Source organism: Panthera tigris, chromosome D4 (genome assembly GCF_018350195.1).
Source record: "Panthera tigris isolate Pti1 chromosome D4, P.tigris_Pti1_mat1.1, whole genome shotgun sequence".
Lineage (NCBI taxonomy): Eukaryota > Metazoa > Chordata > Mammalia > Carnivora > Felidae > Panthera > Panthera tigris.
In genome coordinates, this window is record NC_056672.1 from 49,828,903 (window position 1) to 49,847,989 (window position 19,087).

The 19,087-nt window shown below is 36.7% G+C and overlaps 1 protein-coding gene across 3 annotated transcripts in view; it reads right to left on the reverse strand.

Moving 5' to 3' along the window:
- The window catches only part of PLAA (phospholipase A2 activating protein), a 42,033-nt gene that overhangs the window by 19,184 nt on the left and 3,762 nt on the right, over positions 1-19,087 (reverse strand). For all 3 annotated transcript variants that reach the window (XM_042963777.1, XM_042963776.1, XM_007098506.3), the window contains exons 2-5: positions 14,333-14,526; positions 3,835-3,935; positions 3,624-3,744; positions 140-307 (exon numbers count right to left, since the gene is read on the reverse strand). In XM_042963777.1, coding sequence (XP_042819711.1) covers positions 140-307; positions 3,624-3,744; positions 3,835-3,935; positions 14,333-14,504 — 562 coding nt within the window. In that variant the 5' untranslated portion in view covers positions 14,505-14,526. The remainder of the gene's footprint in view (positions 1-139; positions 308-3,623; positions 3,745-3,834; positions 3,936-14,332; positions 14,527-19,087) is intronic.

Here is a 19,087-nt window from a genome sequence, read left to right on the forward strand (position 1 = left end):
TATGAAACATAGCTACTAAATTATTCAAGTACAGTTAGTAAACTGATTTCGGTAATGAGCCCTCCTACCCCCACCTCAAGAATGGGATGGAACAAGGTTCAATACAGAATTTTAAATACATGATGTATGCTAATCTTACCTTTACAATTTGGAAAAACAGATATGCTATAAATATAGTTGGTATGTCCATAATATACTTCAAGACACTCGCCAGTGATTTGCCACCTTCTAATACTAGCATCATTTGCACAGGAAAGAAATTCTGTTTCACTCAAAATTGCTAAACCTCGTACACAGTCTTCATGCCCTATATGAAAAGAAAAATAATATGAACCAATAAGATGGATGATTTGACTGATGGATCTATGTATTTAACTAACATTATAAAACACATCAGGGTGCCTGGGTGGCTCAGTTGTTAAGCACCTGACTTCAGCTCAGGTCACGATCTCACAGTTTGAGTCCCAAATTGGGTGAGCTCAAGACCCCCTTCAGATGAGCTTGAGCCCCGCTTCAGATGAGCATAAGCCCCGCTTCATGTAAAACATGAGCCCCACTTCTCTCTCTCTCTGTCCCTGGCTCACTTGTGTCCTCCCTAAATAAATAAACAAATAAATAAAACATATCAGTGAATAGTAATAACTGATTTGCAAGGCAGAGCAATTCATTTTTTTTCTGTAGAAAAGCCTGGTAACCAAACTTTGTATTTCAGATTTGGCAATATTTTTTATTACCGGTCTTTGGAAGTTATTTTACACTATCTTCACCAAATTATTTTCTACAACTCTCCAGAAATAAGATTCTAATCCCAACACTTCTTCATTTTTATCTGGCAATTCATTTTCAATTTTTCATCCCCAATAACAATAATTGGTAAGCATCATAGCATATAAAATATTCAAATATGACAAAAAGTTATGGCCTCTAAATTTCTTACCACATAAAACTGCGACTAGTATTTATAAAGTACTAAAAAAATTAAGAGAAGTTAATGGGAATGCAAGCTGGTGTAGCCACTCTGGAAAACAGTATGGAGGTTCCTCAAAATACTAAAAATAGAACTATCCTATGACCCAGCAATTGCACTACTAGGGATTTATCCACGGGATACAGGTGCACTGTTTTGAAGGGACACATGCACCCCATGTTTATAGCAGCACTCTCCACAATAGCCAAAGTATGGAAAGAGCCCAAATGTCCATCGATGGATGAATGGATAAAGAAGATGTGGTATATATATATATATATAATGGAGTATTACTTGGCAATCAAAAAGAATGAAATCTTGCCATTTGCAACTACATGGATGGAACTGGAGAGTATTATGCTAAGTGAAATTAGTCAGAGAAACACAAATCATATGACTTCACTCATATGAGGACTTCAAAAGACAAAACAGATGAACATAAGGAAAGGGAAACAAAAAGAATATAAAAACAGGGAGGGGGACAAAACAGAAGAGACTCATAAATATGGAGAACAAACTGAGGGTTACTGGAGGGGTTGTAGGAGGGGGGATGGGCTAAATGGATAAGGGGCACTAAGGAATCTATTCCTGAAATCATTGTTGCACTATACGCTAACTAATTTGGATGTAAATTTTAAAAAATAAAAAATAAAATCTTTAAAAATAAAAAAATAAAATCTTTAAAAATAAAATCCCAAAACAACAACAAAAAAAAATGAAGAGAAGTTAAATTATAAAAGATCAGTTATTTAAGAATTTGAAATAAAAACCATCATAAAAAGTAAACTTTAGAATATGCTGAGAGAGATTAATTTATCTGGGACCACACAACTAATGGAAAAGCTACAAAATTCATGTTTCCTGCCTCATAATCCTAGTTGTTTTGATTCAACAAATCCTAACTTCTCCCCTCTGATTTAACCAAAAAACAAATATAAAACCAAACATCCCTGCTTTGTCAATAGAAACAGTTCATAATATATACAAATGCAGGCATTGAAATTATACAGTAAATATTAATGATTGATTTTTCATTTTTACTTATTCAGGTTGTGAGCTGAAATCAAGAGTTGGATACTCAACTGACTGAGCCACACAGGCGTCTCAATGATTTTTTTAAAAATTTTTTTTAATGTTTTATTTATTTTTGACAGAGAGAGAGAGACAGAGCATGAGCGGGGGAGGGGCAGAGAGAGAGGGAGACACAGAATCCGAAGCAGGCTCCAGGCTCCGAGCTGTCAGCACAGAGCCCGATGCGAGGCTCGAACTCACAGACCGCGAGATCATGACCTGAGCTGAAGTCAGACACTCAACCGACTGAGACACCCAGGCGCCCCTCAATGATTTGTTTTTTAAAGGCAAGATTTTATGGAATAAACTTCTTATACTATATTCTTAATTATGTACTTGGAAAAACATCTATATTCCATTAATCAAAGGATGTAAAATGTTTTTTAAACCTTCATAAAATTCAATTTCTTTCAATATTACTTGAGGCAGTACAGAAGATACTACATTTTTTTTCAAGGACAGAATATTCTCTAATAAAGGAGATCAGGAATCAAAGAATTTCCCATGCTTGGGGTGCCTGAGTGGCTCAGTTGCCTAAGCAACCTCCTTTTGATTTTGGCTCAGGTCACGATTTATGGTTTGTGTGATTGAGCTCCGCATTGGGCTCTGAGCTGACAGCATGGAGCCTGCTTGGAATTCTCTCTCTCTTCCTCTCTCTCTCTCTCTCCCTTTCTTCCCTCCCTCAAGTGCACATGTACCTGCTCTCTCTCAAATAAATAAAAACTTAAAAAATTCCCCATGCTCAGTATTTGCTGATTTAGATTAGCTATCAAGGATTAATGACAACTTGATAACATATATTGTATGTAACATAGGGATGCTTAGTTATAACTCGTCCATCTACAAATAGTTTTATCTTCATGAAGGGACTTCTTGCAGTATTATCCGAGTAGTGATCAACTTCAAAAGAGAAAATAAAAGAGAAGAAAAACAACATAAAAATTTATACCAAAGGGGTGCCTGGCTGGTTCAGTCAGACAAACAGCATGTGACTCTGGATTGTGGGTCAGGAGTTGAAGTCCCATGCTAGATGTAGATATTACTTAAATGAACACAACTTAAAAATAATTTAAGTGCTCCACAAATAAATCATCAATAGTAGTATTAGCACATGCCTCAGTGTAGGAGCTATTTAATAGGTAAGGTTCAAAAAGACTACCCCCCTAAAACCACAACATACATTTAAATTTGTTATTACTAAATAATGTACTTCAGTATTCATAAAATACTCATGATGCTTTCCTCCATATATAAAGTTAACAATACTGAGCCACCATCAAGTCACCAGGCTTATGCTTGGAAGTTTCAGGCTAAACTTGTTAAAATGACAGCCAAAAACAATTGCAAACCATGTTATAAGTTCAAGTGGCCATGTATTAGTCCACATCTGGATGTTTTATGAGAAGTTTCATTATATCTTTTAAAAAGATTTTAAACATTGTCAGAAAGTTACATTTACCCCAATGTTCTATACTATAGACTGATGGTTTTTGAATACCATTTTCAAGCTTCTAAACTTTTGAGAAAACACCATCTGAGTGAATATGAAGAGATTTATTATAAAAGTTGTCTACTCCGATCTTACCTGAAAAAGTCCTCTCACATCTTCCAGCTTTCCACAGCTTAATAGTCTTGTCTGCTGATCCAGTTAACATTAAGCCCTGTTCAGGTAAGATCTTTACTGCCCATACTGCGGCTGTATGACCCTGTGAGTTAAATGGGAATTAAATTAAGTTGCCACAGAATGATCATATTTAATTATTATCTAGAACATTCACACAGAACTACTACTGTACCTGTAAGGTCATCATGCACTTGTCATTCAGCCACACTTTAGCAGTGGTATCCCATGAGCCACTAAGTAATGTCCCAAATTTTCCAGATGAAAGACTACAAACTAAAGGGAAACAAGGCATTAGTTAACACATCGTCATATAGAAAAATGTTCGACCTTGCTAGTTATTAAGGGTTAATTCCATGGAGATGCAGAGTGCAATGGTCAAGAGCACGGACGCTAAGCCAGAATGCCTGGGTGCAAGGCCTAGCTGTGCCACTTAGGAATTGTCTGACCATGGGATAACTCACATTCCTCATCTGTAAAGTGAGGGAGCAGGATCAAATGGGTTGCACAATGCCTTCTGGTTATAAAAAACTAAATAGAAAGATAATGCAAATGATTTTGAAATGGGGTTTATAGATATTTACTTAAAATGACAAAAAAAAAGAAGAAAAAACCCACTAGAGTTCAGCTAAATGTTCAACAATAACAGAATAGGTAATTAAATATCTTATCTTAATGTAAAATCATGCTAGCTAAAAATTAAACATGTGAAGAATTATTTAAAAACACAGAAACAAAAAAGACAGAGTTCCTTTTTTTTTAAAGTTTATTTATTTATTTTGAGAGAGAGAGAGAGAGAGAGGGAGAGAGAGAGAGAGCGCGCGCATGTATACACACAAGCAGGGGAAGGGCAGAGAGAAGGAGAGACAGAATCCCAAGCAGGCTCTGCACCACCAGCCCAGAGCCTGTTGTGGGGCTAGAAGTCTCAAACCATGAGATCATGATCTGAGCTTGATATCAAGAGTTGAATGCTTAACAGACTGAGCCAGCCAGGCACCCTCAAAAAGATACAGTTCTGATTAAAAATGGCAGATTGTTCACAGTAAAGCTATAATGGTATTAATCTACAAGGACAAAGAAGACAGAAAACAGTCACTGACATAGCAAAATGAAGGAGGTTATAAGTTAAACACCCACAGAGAGAGATAAGAATTGAGCGACTTCCCCAAGGAACTCTTATGAGACTCAATGTCCAGCCAGTAGGTTCGATGGAGAATGGAGCTAGGCAGAGAACTTGAAATGCTAGATCTCTCCTAGCAGCCTCCAGTGTCAGGAAAGTACATCCTCACCAGCTGCAGGCAATGGGAGATTTATTCTCTGGAGGAACTGAAGCACAGTTTACAGATTCAGGCAGTCAGGTAAAATAAAAGTCTGGAATAAGAAGCCCTGTGAAACACAAGGGAAATAAATGGAAAATCTACATCCTGAAATGTGGTAGTATGTCATTCCTTTCTCCCACAATACCAGCAGACAGGCATATATTCCCCACTGCCCAGGCAAGAGGGAGGAGAATTCTGCTCTAGAAGACTTAATAATGCTAAAGAACTTCAGATAAGGAAATGTGAGAGGGTTTCCCACCTAAAAAGTCAGACCACCTCCAGATCACCTTCTAATGAAGCCCACCAATCACCAAGCTTCATGTACATTAGCTAAAAAATTTTCAACTTCTTTATACCTTATTCTTAAATATGAGCAGCCAGTTTAATATCAACAACCATTTTATAAAAGTCTCCAAAGGGAAAGAGAAAAATCCAAACAAAGCAACACAAAAATAAAAGGCAAAGGGTTAGGCAGGCCAGAAGAAACAAACCTAATTTCAGGAAGCCAAAAAACAAACAAACAAACAAACACCCCATAAAACTTTAATAGTCACATAGTATTTGCAAATAGGTAAGATATTACATAAGAAGACCTACTGAGAGAACAAGAAAAATAAAAACTAAAAGTAGAAGAATCAAACCAAAATCAAATAGCACCAGAAAAAAAAGTCTCTCCTGAGAATTAGACCAAAGAGACAGACTCAAAAAATAAAAAAAAGTTTAAAAAGTTAGAAAATAATTTCACAATGTTCACTATCCAACAAATAGGGATTCCAGAAAGAAAAAAAATGGCCCCGGCAGGGCAGATAAGACAAAGAATAGTACAAGAAACATTCCCAAAAGTGAAGAACATGAATGTCTGGATTGAATGAACCCACAAAAGAGCCAAATGAAAGTCACTTTCAAAAGCAGAGACAGAGATGCACTGTGAAATATTTTCTAACATCAGAAATAGAGAAGATCCTAAAAGCTTACAAGGACCAGGCACGTGTCCCACAGAGAAGATGGGAAATGAGAACAGCATCAAACTTTTCAGTTAACACAATACACTAAAAGGCAATAGAGAAATGCCTTCAAAATTCAGAGATTAAATGGTTTTAATACAGGATTTTATATCCACCCAAATTAACAATCAAATGTAAGGATAAAGACATTTTCTAATATACAAATATAAAATACATTTAGTCCCTGTAACGGCTTTCTTAAGAAGCTTAATACACCAAAATGAAAAAGTAAGTTAAGAAGGACAAAAAAATAGGGGCACAGGGGTAGCTCAGTCTGTTGAGCATCTGACTTCCACTCAGGTCATGATCTTGCGGTTGACGAGTTTGAGCCCTGCGTTGGATTTTGTGGTGACAGCTCAGAGCCTGGAGCCTGCTTCCGATTCTGTGTCTCCCTCCCCCACTCATGCTGTGTCTTTGTGTGTCTCAAAAATAAATGAACATTAAAAAAAAAAAAGAATGACAAAAATATGGGAATTTTCTCTAGGAAATCTATTGTCAAAGGGGAATCCAGTGTTAACATCAGCCTAGAGCATCAATCCAACAGTAGACTTGAAGAGGAAAGTTTCCAGGAAAAACATGGAACAGGTAAATATTGTGGTGTGCATGGTAGCCATTAGTGATATTCATCAAATATTTTCTGCTCTTTATCTTCTCAACAAATGGTAATATTGAACTTCCCCAGTTCTTTTGGCTTTAGGCAAGCCACATGACTTGTTCTGGCATTGAAAAATGAGGGAAATGTTATTTAACAGGAAAAGCTTTAAGGACAGGTGCATAGTTAAGCCGTGTTCCCTCCCACTGCTCCACTGTCTCTGAAAGCACATGAGATGAAACCTCTGTCATCCCAGATCCCTGAGTGATTATGAGGAGCAGAGCCCCCTGCTGTACTGCACTAGATCTGTAAGAAGCAAAACAAACTTTTATTGTGCCAAACTCCTGAAATTCTGGAGTTGTCTGTTACCACAATGTCAACTAGCCTACCTGATTCAAAAATCGGTAGCACAAATGAGACACTGCTAAAACAAAAATCTAAAAATGGCATTAGCTTAATGGGCAGCTGGTGGGGAGGACATTGTAACAGAGAATGGAAGTTTGGTAATCCTTATGCAGTGGAACATTTTGTAAAACTGCAGCCGGCAAAAATCGAAGACATAATGAACTTGCAGCTCTAAAGAAAGAGGATGGAAAATGGTACTGCAGTGATAAGCTGTCAGTTACTATCAGCTACATCTGACTAAGTACGAAAAGAACAGAATGAGGGGCACCTGGGTGGCTCAGTCAGCGTCCAACTCTTGAACTCGGCTCAGATCATGATCTTACAGTTTGTGGGATTGAGCCCCGCATCAGGTTCTGTGCTGAAAATGTGGAGCCTGCTTGGGATCCTCTTTCTCCCTCTCTCTTGCTCATGTGTGTGCATGCATACACGCGCGCACACATACACACACACATGCTCTCTAAATAAATGAATGAATGAATGAATGAATGTAATGAGATAAAGAAGTGGCTGGTTGTCAAGAAGGAATGGAGTTCAGAAACTGAAGCCAATTGCTTCCCAACCCCAAATGATAAAATATGAACCTGAGAAGGTGTTTTAGCTGCAAAGGACAACTGAAACTCAGTCATGCAACAGGGACAAATAAAAAACGTGGCTAGCATGCACAGTGCCAAAATTTATTTTTTTTTTTTACATCTTTTATTTTATTTTTTGAGAGACAAGAGAGAGACAAGAGCATGAGCAGGGGAGGGGCAGAGAGAGAGGGAGATATAGACTCGGAAGCAGGCTCCAGGCTCTGAGCTGTCAGTACAGGGCCCAACGCAGGGTTCAAACCCACAAATGCGAGATCATAACCTGAGCCGAAGTCAGGCACTCAACCAAGTGAGCCACCCAAACTCCCTGTCTAAATGGATTTTAAGTATATTCAAAGCAAAGCAAATTAGGTTGTTAACCATGAAAATAAATGCCTTCAACTGGGCAAATGGCTCAGGGAAAAGAATCTGAGCATGCAGCTTTCCCACTGAGGTCGGATAGGCTCAAAGCTTCAGTAGTAAAATCTAAAAAGGCAGGTAGGAAAAGAGGAAAGGAGAGAGGGGGAGAAATACAGCAAATCCAGTCTACAGTTGAGGGTATGGCTACTGACACAGAGGTCTGACTGGAATCAAATAAGTAATAAGACTACCAAGAGAGTTGCATTGCCAAGAACTAAAAATATAAAGTCTATGACCTTTCAAGACAAAAATGACCCTGTGCACCCAACTCCCATAGGCAGAAGGAGAGCTGAGAATATTGCTTAGTCTCCAAGGAGGGTATATATCAAGGTGACCAAGGAGAGTAACAGAAAGGAAAGAGTATGCCAGAGGGCCAAAGTGGAGCTACGAAGAATAATGTACTGGGGAAACCCCTTTTAGAGACCAACGGGAACAGATCACAAAAATCTCTCCACTCTCCGAGCAGGCAGGTCCTTGAAAACAGACACCCGTCTAGATGTCAGAATGACTACATATTAGGAACCATTGTCTTGCACTGTTCCTTCTCCTGAATGGCAGTGTTTGCTCTGATTACCCTACAGCTCCACAACTATATACTGGGTGAATGGATGACAGGGAACGTATGTTTGTAGCCCACACACCTCTGACTTTAAGAACTATATTGGGACTTGATGTCGGAACACCTGAGCATCACCTCCCTGATGTTTAAAATACCACCTGTCACCCAGGGATTCTTAACTTTGGGCTTGTGGTTGCAAGTGTAACTTTGGCTTGTCTGACATGGAAAGAGAAGTGGGTATGTTCTGCCTGCACAAGGGACAGCAAGCTGAATAACTGATAACCAGAGGCAGACTGTGGTTGGTAGCTCGCCCTTTTAGTGCATGACATTAGGCACAGCCAAATGATCCATACATTAGTCAAGAGTCTGAATGGTGGCTGACACTTTCAGGTATATGCTTTTAAGAGTCAGTGCATTATTAATCACATTGCCCTGTCACTGCTGCAACCAACCACTGCAGCACAGGTAGAGAGAAAGCCCCCATCAGCCTGGGTCCCTGAGAGACTCTGATGAGCAGATTCCCCTCACTAATCCATGATGAATATGTATGGTGAGTGAGAAGGACTTTTGTGTCATGCCACTGAGATCAGGGAAGTGTTTGTTACTATACCGTAACCTATTCTCACTCATTACGTTAGAATATTTAAAAAATGTAATAGGCATTTAGGAGACTTCCTGCAACACTTATAAAATATCAGCTACAGTTACTCAGAAAATTATGGAAATGGAAAAAAAGGGGCCATTAACTTTAGGAAAAATTTTTTTCCTAGATAAGAATATAATTTAAAAACTACATATGCATTGACTATATTCAAACAAACATTCCCCAAATTTTGTTACCTACCCTGTTCCAGAAAAAATTGTGATTTTCATAAATATATACATAATAATAAGGTAAAATTAAAAATAAGTGGAAAATAAAGTAGGGCAAAAGGAAGAGAAAATTAGTATGTAAAATATAAAGCTGTGAACAGGTGCTGGTGTTGGGTTTCTGCAAAGAAGCAGAAACCTTTAGCAATAACAACTAGGAGATACAGGGTCCTTACCATGTGCCAGACACTGTAAAAAGTGCATTACACTCCACAAGAACTCCAGGAACTAAACACTATTGTTATTCCTATTTAACAGATGAGGAAACTAAAGTTCAGAGAAATGAAAGGATTTTAATCTTTAAAATGAAAAAAAAACTAGATAGTCAGGAAATAGTCTTGGCAATTAGAATAGAAAATATCTTCTGTGGATCTATTACCCATTCTTAGTCATAGGGACAAAGATTGAAAGAGATTACTACACAAATAAAAATACAATTACTGTATTTGAATACAGAAGTCAAACTGAATTTTTTCCATTCATATGAAAAGTTGCTTTTCAAATTATTATAAATTTTTAAAGATCAACTTAAAGCTTATGTATCATGGGGCGCCTGGGTGGCTCAGTCGGTTAAGTGTCCAACTTCGGCTCAGATCATGATCTACGGTTGGTGAGTTCGAGCCCCACGACGGGCTCTGTGCTGACAGCTCAGAGCCTGGAGCCTGCTTCAGATTCTGTGTCTCCCTCTCTCTCTGCCCCTCTCCCATCTGCACTCTATCTCCCTCCCTCTCAAAAATAAATAAACATTAAAAAAAAAAAAAAGTTATGTATCATCAGTTGTTCTTTAAACTCAAATGCTCAAAAAGGCAGTAAATTCAACATTTGATGCTTATATTAATAAATTATTCATGTATAAGTCCAAAAACAGAAAACCCTAAGTTTTCAGGATATGGTTAATTTGTGAAAATTTTTTTTTTCTTTTGGATAACCTTATTTTCCAGATAATAACAACTTACCTCCAAAAACTTACACCCATATTTCCTAATGGATAATAGCGAATCAAGCTGGATTTAGAAAATAAGTTCCAGTTTTTAAATCTTTGGGTACAGGAGGTTCTCTCATAAGGAGATTTAGCTACCAATTCCAATTTTCTTTTTTTAAATGTTTCTCCTTGATAGTTGTAATTGGGAAAGCTCTTCATATTCTCTCAGAGATCAGTGTAACATATAATTCAAGAGAAACGTTTCAGAAAGCACAGAAAATTTCTTTTTTTTTTTAATTTCTTTCAAGATCAGGCAGAAATAATGAATAAAAAAATAAATCTCTTTCAATAAGCATAAGGAAGCATTTAGCTTTGAATAGGTAGGGGAAAAAAGCCCATGATACCAAATAATGCAACATAAAATTACCTAGAATCGCAAGTTATAATGAAATGGGGAAGTGTTATATGTATAATATCAACTAAAGAATAGTACTACTTTACTATTTAGAAAATAAAACGGTCTAGAAAGCTGAACAAAAATGACATAAGAATGTCAATCATTAATTTTTCAGCTATACTCACTAACATGGTATGTATGGTATGCCAGGAAAAAAAAAAAGCACATGACATTTGGCCTCTAAACCACCAAGGAAACTAACAAAATAACAAAAGATTACCTTATAATAAAGTAGAAATGAATCAGGCAGAAAAAATACCCTCCAAAATTGAAGCAGTATTTTTACATAGATTTCTATGAGATCATATGATACCTTAAAAGATCAAGACAAATAAGATTATATAAAAATTGACTTTTGCATTACAAAAAAAATGTGCAAAGTAAAAAAAGTTAACAAAATGGGAAAAAATTTGTAATTTGTATGAAAGGGTTAATAACTCTAATCAAGGGCTTCAAAAATGGCCAGTAACACAATATTAAATGGGCAATTTTTAATATAGTTCACAGGAAAAAAAGGGTAATAATCCCTTCCTTCTATGAAGATGTCCCCCTCCATAATAACAGAGATGCAAATTTCCCCTATATTAAAACATCACTTTTCATTTATTATTTTGGCAACAATCTAAAAATCTGACAACATACACCATTGGTAAGGGAAATAGGGACTCATGTTGCTGCTTGAAATGCAAAAACAAGTTACAACACCTAATCAAGCGACTCAGAAATACCTAACAAAATTACATATCCATTTACCTTTTGATCCAGAAATGAGTATTATGCCTAAATGACATTTCCAAACTAACAAAATGACAGAGGCATGGAGCCATTTATTATGGTACTATCTGTACTAGCAAAAGATTGAAAACTCAGATGTCCATCAATAGGGGACTCGCTAAATAAGCTAGAATAGTCATAGTACAGCTAGCTAAACAATGAATTATAATGCCATCGTAAACACGAATGGAGAAGGCTACTATATAGTATAATAAAGAGATCTCCAAAGTGGTAATGTTATCAAGCAAAAATAGGAAGGGCAGAAAATTGCATACAGTATGTTACCTTTTACCTAAGAAAGGGGCAATATAAATCTACATCCATATCTGCTCTATTATTTTTAAAAAGAACAAAGTTAATAAATATAAGGAAAGGGATGGTGCAAGAAGCCAATACGGAATGAATCTAGACTTCTTTGAATATATCTTGGTGAGTTGTTTTTCCTTTGAAACTATTTATGTTTTATAGAATTATAAAGCAACATTAAGTTAAAAAATCCTGTTGAGCACCATTACAACCAAAACTCAGGTTTCCAGTTATTATTTCCCACTCAAAAAACAAAAGCAAAAAACACGGGGCTTCCTGGAGAAATAGCTGATTCCAGGTCTAGAACAAGGTATACATAAAGTGAACCTGTAACATTCTATAGTACCAAAGGCAAAGAAAACTGCTAAAGGTCTTATCAAAAGGCCACAGGGGCCAATTTAAAGAGGTTTCCAATATGGCCAAATATGGGACAATTTGAGAATGAAAAAGAAACAGGAAGCTAACTCATTCTGAAACTTGGTAAAAGAGGTAGGAGAGGAGACATGGCAAGCATTTATCCTATCTTCCCTGTACAAAAGTCTCACACGTAACCAACGAATTGACAGGGGGGAAAAAAAAGCAATGTCAGAAAATTATATAGTAAAAAAATGCTAGCTATTAAAGGCAAAAAAAAAAAAAAAAGGTAGAGTTAGAGTATGATGATTTTTCAAATCTTAATGAAATACTGGATCTGTGTGTGCTCATCACTACATGCTAAAAACCATTACATACAAGGCAGCTAGTAATTTTATAATGAATAAATGATCAACATTTCAACCCACTAATGTACATCACAAAGAGTTAAGTGCTTCTTAATGTGCTACAACAGAAAGTACACAATACTACCTATAACAGGTACTTGCCAAGAACTTGAGCCTGAATCTGATTAAGTTTCTAGATCTGACTAATACCTCCTAAGACATATCGGGGATTGAGGAACATGTTAAGGGAAACAATGAGGCTTTAATCAGCCAAAGTTCAGGCAGTAGGAAATCCTACAGGTTAAATAAGCTGGTTTCAAATAGGGAGGGGGGGAAAAGGGGGAAAGAAACCCATAGATTAAAAGACATACGGACCTTAGCTGGGTCACAGTTCAAGCAAACTGTAAAAAAACATTTATGAAACAATTGGGTATAATTTGAACCTTCATTGGATATTTGATAATAAGCAATTAGGTTTTGTTTTGTTTTAGGTGTAATGACGATTAAAAAAAATATATCTTTTCAAGGGATCAGCAAACTATGGCCTGTGGGCCACCTGTTTTTGTATACTGCACAAACTAAGAATTGTTTTTACATTTTTAAGTAATTGGGGGGAAAAATTAAAAGATATTTCCTGATATGTGAAAATTTTGACATTCAAATTTCAGTGTCCATAAATAGCTGTTTATTGAAATACAGATAGGCTCATTCATTTTATTGTCAATGGCTACTTTTGTATACATCGGCAGACTTGAATAGTTGTAAAAGTGACCAGATGGCCTGCAAAGCCTAAAATATTTACTATCTGGCCCTTTACAGAAAAGTTTGCCAAACCCTGTTTTAGAGTTACATATTAAAGTATTTACAAATGAAACAGTATATTGGAAATTTCCTTTAAAATAACATTGTAGAAAACTGGGGAGATGAAAGAAGATAGGCCATGTGTTGATAATCCTTGAAGCTATGTAAATACACCGGTGGAAAAGATCGTCATTCCTTTAAATATATATATTTATACATAACTCATTACAAAATACTGTATCTCTACCATTGTATACATTTCAAGACTTCCTCAATGAAGTTAAAAAAAAGTCTGTATCACTCAGTATTAAAGATTTCACATATATACACACAATTCATTTTACAAAATTTTTCAAAGGAATTTTCAAGTGTTTATGGGGCATACTACTTGCTTACAGATCCAGATACATTAAAAAAATAGGTATACACACTGCATTGATTAAGCATATCATTTTATAATAAAGAGCTATTAAACCACACACAAATCCAGGAATATCAGATAATCAGAAATATACGTAAACCATAGAAAACAATATTAAAAAGTATTAAATACTCCTCGGTTATGATACCAAGGTCCTAAACACATTTGTTCTGGGTCTTCAATTTATTGCATAAATACAGATATAACAACCATAAGATGAAAAAATACTCTTAGTCTTCCTGAGTAAATTAATTCCTTGCACAAAATAGTTGAAAACGAAAACCACAAGGTGTATTAAAATTATACAGCTTCTTCCTTTTTTAACAGAACACTGTATTATTTACATATATAAGCATGTCAACCTTTACTGATGATGACAATAACTCTGGAATAGAATTTACAGAACAATGATGATCTTAAAAGGTTTTCACTATCAAGTCATAGCCATAGGTAAAACAAACATAATTAATAGTATGGAATGCAGATGTATGAATTTTATTTTCAAAAGGATGAAACTTCTTCAAATAGAAAAAAATCAAAGCATTATACTCACCAGTATTTTTGTGACCTTTTAGTATATAAAGTGGTGCTGGACTTTCCAGTGAGAAAATACAAATATTGTGGTCATTTCCTCCAGTGGCGATTAGTCCATGAGGGTACATATCACTTGAAGGTATGATGCATACACAAGATACAAAATTGGAGTGGCCACTCATACAGTGCATTTCTGTAAAGCCCCTGTTAGGACTGGAAAGACATTGTAATGAATAAGATACACATTTGTCGGGGCGCCTGGGTGGCTCAGTCGGTTAAGCGTCCGACTTCGGCTCAGGTTATGATCTCACGGTCTGTGAGTTCAAGCCCCGAGTCAGGCTCTGTGCTGACTGCTCAGAGCCTGGAGCCTGTTTCAGATTCTGTGTCTTCCTCTCTCTCTGACCCTCCCCCATTCATGCTCTGTCTCTCTCTGTCTCAAAAATAAATAAACGTTAAAAAAAAATCTTTAAAAAAAAAAAAAAAAGATACACATTTGTCCCCTGACTTACCATAGGACATGAGTATCCAAGTACTCATTTTCTTTTAGTATACGGGTTGAATGTTAGAGTGTCTGCTACCTTAAGAATCTATTGGTTTTGTTTTGTTTGGTTTTTAAGTAATTTCTACACATAAACTCACAACCCTGAGATCAAGAGTCGCATGCTCTCCTGAGTGACCCAGCCAGGTGCCCCAAGAATCTATTATTTTAACTTAAATATTAAATATCTAATTTTATTAGCTACTATTGAGATTCACATCAGATTAGAAAAAGTTTACTCAGCGTTTCATTGATAAGAGTATATTAATTAACAGAAAGAATAAGGAAGGAAAGGGAGGGAAACAAGTATCGCAAGTGGCTTTTTCTCATGCTCCGTCTTCATTTCTATTCATCTGTAACTGTTACCCTCAGAAATCCCTGGTGAAGTGAAACATTCATACAATTAAGATAATGAAGTACACTATCAATAAGTCTCAAACACAGTGAGGATATTTTCATACTATGAAACACTAACTTAATACCCATTAGTAGAGTATATATATCTAAATCGCTAGAGTACCAATCATTCTCAATATGCAAACTAATGGAATACAGGGATATATAAATGAATGCTCTAGGGACACAGCATACTAATAACTGCCTTGCGTTTAGAAAGATTATCAATTTGTTACACACATCACTCAGCATCACTGCCTTATATAACAAGTCAAACAACATATTACAATGTACTATGTGGAAGGCAGTAAGTTAACTCCCGAGAGGAATATAAAGAATTATATCCCCGATTCAAGCTAAATTAAAAAGTTTGCAATGTAGTAGAAGGAGACAGGACAAGTGCACACGAAGAGATAAGACTTCAAGATAAACACACATCCATACACATTTCGAAGAAAGGCATAAACCCACAAGGCCAAGGAGAATAAGAAGAAAAAGAAACAGGAACACAACTTTGAACACTCAAAGCTGATTGAAAAATAATAAAGGATATAGAATACCTGAGAAAATTGAGGGTTTTTTTTAATGTTTATCTATTTATTTTGAGAGAAAGAGTGCAATAGCAGGGGAGGGGCAGAGAGAGAGGGAGAGAGAATCCCAAGGAGGTTCCTTGCTGTCCGCACTGACCCTGACGCAGGGCTTGAACTCACCAACCCTGAGATCATGACCTAAACTGAAACCAAGAGTCGGACATGTAACCAACTCAGCCACCCAGACACCCTGAGAAAACTGAGTTCTAAGTAGGCATCAGGGAAAGTAGAGGACCAATCTACCAATGAATCCCTAAAAAGCTGAAGAATATCAGCAGCACTATGTACCTCTAAAAATGGGGACCAAGAAAGGTAGGAATTAGGAAAAGGAACACTATTGAAAATCTTCAGAATCAGTTGCAAGATGAATCATATGAAAAATCTTCAAAGGAAGGTATTTGGCAGTAGCTTTTTTTTTAACTTGTCCACTTTATTTTGTTGTGTGTTTTTTTAAACTTTTTAGGGGTGCCTAAATACAGACTGCCTTCCAGAGAGAAAAAAAATAATAGCTCAAGAAACAGAATGGCTTCAGACTTGTCAAATTTAACAGTAAAGGCTGGGGCGCCTGGGTGGCTCAATCAGTTGAATGTCTGACTCAGGACATGATCCCAGGATTGTGGGACCGAGACCTGTGTTGGTGGGCTCCTGCTTGGGATTCTCTCTCTTCTTCTCCATTTGCCCCTCCCCCCTCACCTGCTGGTGCTCTCTCAAATAAAAAAAAAGTAAACATAAAAAAAAAAAATACACATTGGAGGCTAGAATACAATGGAGCAATAGCTTCTTAATTCTGAAGGAAAATTATTTGGGAATTACAGTGCTACAAACATTTAAATTATTATTCAAGTAGCAAGGCAGAATAAAATCATTTTCAGACTTTCACTATCTTAATACATTTATCATCAGTGTACTGTATTTCAGGAAGCTCCTGGGGGATATGCTCCAAAAAGGCATCAAGGAAGAAAACTAAGAAAGTAAAACGATACAGATAACAGATCCAACACAAGAGGCCCAAAAGAAGAAACTGTGAAGAACACAATGAAGGCAGATCTCAGGATCTGTGTGCCCCAGGGGCAGACAGACCAGGTCAGAAAGTTTTCACCCCCAGGAAGATGAAACTGCAAAATATCCAGTATGTCTACAGGTCTTGAGAAGAGATTTAGACAACTAGCAAAGAATATGAAGTTGAATTTGTGAGAAATACATAAAAAATGAAGTGAATGAAAGCCCCAAACAGGATACTCATTAGCTACAGGGAGATCATAAAACTGTTGAGGAAGAGTTATCATAGTTTATTCCACAGCAGTGTAAGTAGAGCCTGTGCAGTCATAAAATACTGATTTCGTCTAGGGGTGTCTGGGTGGCACAATCCGTTAAGCTGCAGACTCTTGGTTTCAGCTCAGGTCAAATGCTCTGTGAGTTCAAGTCCCACATAAGGCATGGAGCCTGCCTGGAATTCTCTCTTTGCTCCTCCCCTGCCCATGCATGCTGTGCGCACTCTCGCTCTCAATTAAATAAGTAAACAAAAACTTAAAAATTATACTGATTTCATCTAAATTAAGTTCAACTATAAGGGGCGGAGCATAGAAAAGATGCATAAGCTGGGGGAGAGCTAAAGTCCAATATTCTGCAGCAAGAACAGAAAATGCCTAAAATATTAAAAAAATAAAAATAGCAATAAAGCACTTTATACATACACATGGAAGTAACATACAAAAATAAGCAGTTAAAAGAGATAACAATTTTAACTCCAAGAAAAGGAAATGGGGGTTGGGAAGGGAATGGCTCTGATTTCTTAACAAACTCCATAGAACTATTGACTTTGGACACAAAGTGCTGAGCGTTTACAGGAGGGAGAAATCATTTAACCCTTGGCACGGACAGGCAAGAGTTAACACACCACATTAAATGTGAAGTTGCATCTTTCAAATGTGGGTAGTTTTCCAAAGGTAAAACAATAGTTCATGACAGATGAGAAATCCAGTTTAACTTGAAGTGGGCTTAGGGAGGCCTGAAGCAGTCTGAAACAACCACATGTTGACTGGTACAGTTCAATGTACAATCAAAGAATAATGTCTCCTTTCTGAAAGGTCTTCAGAAGGCTGAGAGAGCCTCTGGGTTTTCAATGGGCTTTTGTGAAAGACAAAGTATCTGGTTTAGTGCACCTTGGAAGAGAACTATTTTGCTTCCCTAAAACTAAATTAAATTCCATCATTCCCAATCCATCTGTACACTAACTACCTTGATCCAGAATTCTATCAACAATGTACATGGGAAAACAATTTTCATGTCCTATCTGGCTACAAACATTTACAGCACTTCATTACATTTATTAATATATCATACAAATTGTCATACAATTTGACATACAAATTGTCATACAAATACAAATTAACATACAAATTGTCAGGATGTCAGCCTTGAGGACACTTTTATAACAGTAAGGGTACGTTAGACACTTTAGTTGGGATGTAGAAGAGACTCATCACCCAGGGACTATAAAATGCCCTACTCTGAACAGTTGGAAATGAGAGGTAAAACAGTCTTACTTCATAATTACCCACTATCTACTCCTGTGTGCGACACAACGCTGGCTCTCAATCAGCGTCCGCTGAATAAATTCATGAATGATTTTGAAAACAAAACCAAAAACACAACATGAGTTAAAAAGAAAAAAGCACAACACTTTTCAAATAGACGACTTCAGCCTCCAATCCCTGAAGTTCTGATGAATGCAAAAACTCCAGGACCTAGCACAGTCCTACAAAACACGTAAAGTTTAATGACAAGACTCAACTATTACAGCAGCCATCCTTTAGTTACTTCTGACTGCAATGTTTATATCCTGCTGGGTACGTGCTTCTACTGAACTCAATTTTAAAGAGACAAGCTTAATCAGTAATTACACTCAAATACACATAAATTTATGTATTACCGTTACTAAGTGGTTCGGAATATCACAGAATCGTAGAATTAAAAGAGACCTTCAGAGACTATCTCGTCCAATTCAATATAGGAGTTTGCTCTATAACGTTTCTAGTCTGTCTACCATCATGTACTGGCTGCACTACAACAAAAGCCTCCAAACAGATCTACTTCCACATTTATCCCTTTGCAATCTAATCTCCACCAGCAGCTAGCAGTATTTCTCAACAGGTCAATCAAATCATGCTGCTCCCTGTCTGAAACGCATTGAAGGCTTCTACTTACACTCTTTCTAGAAGCACTCTTACCATAGCATGTGGCTCCAGCC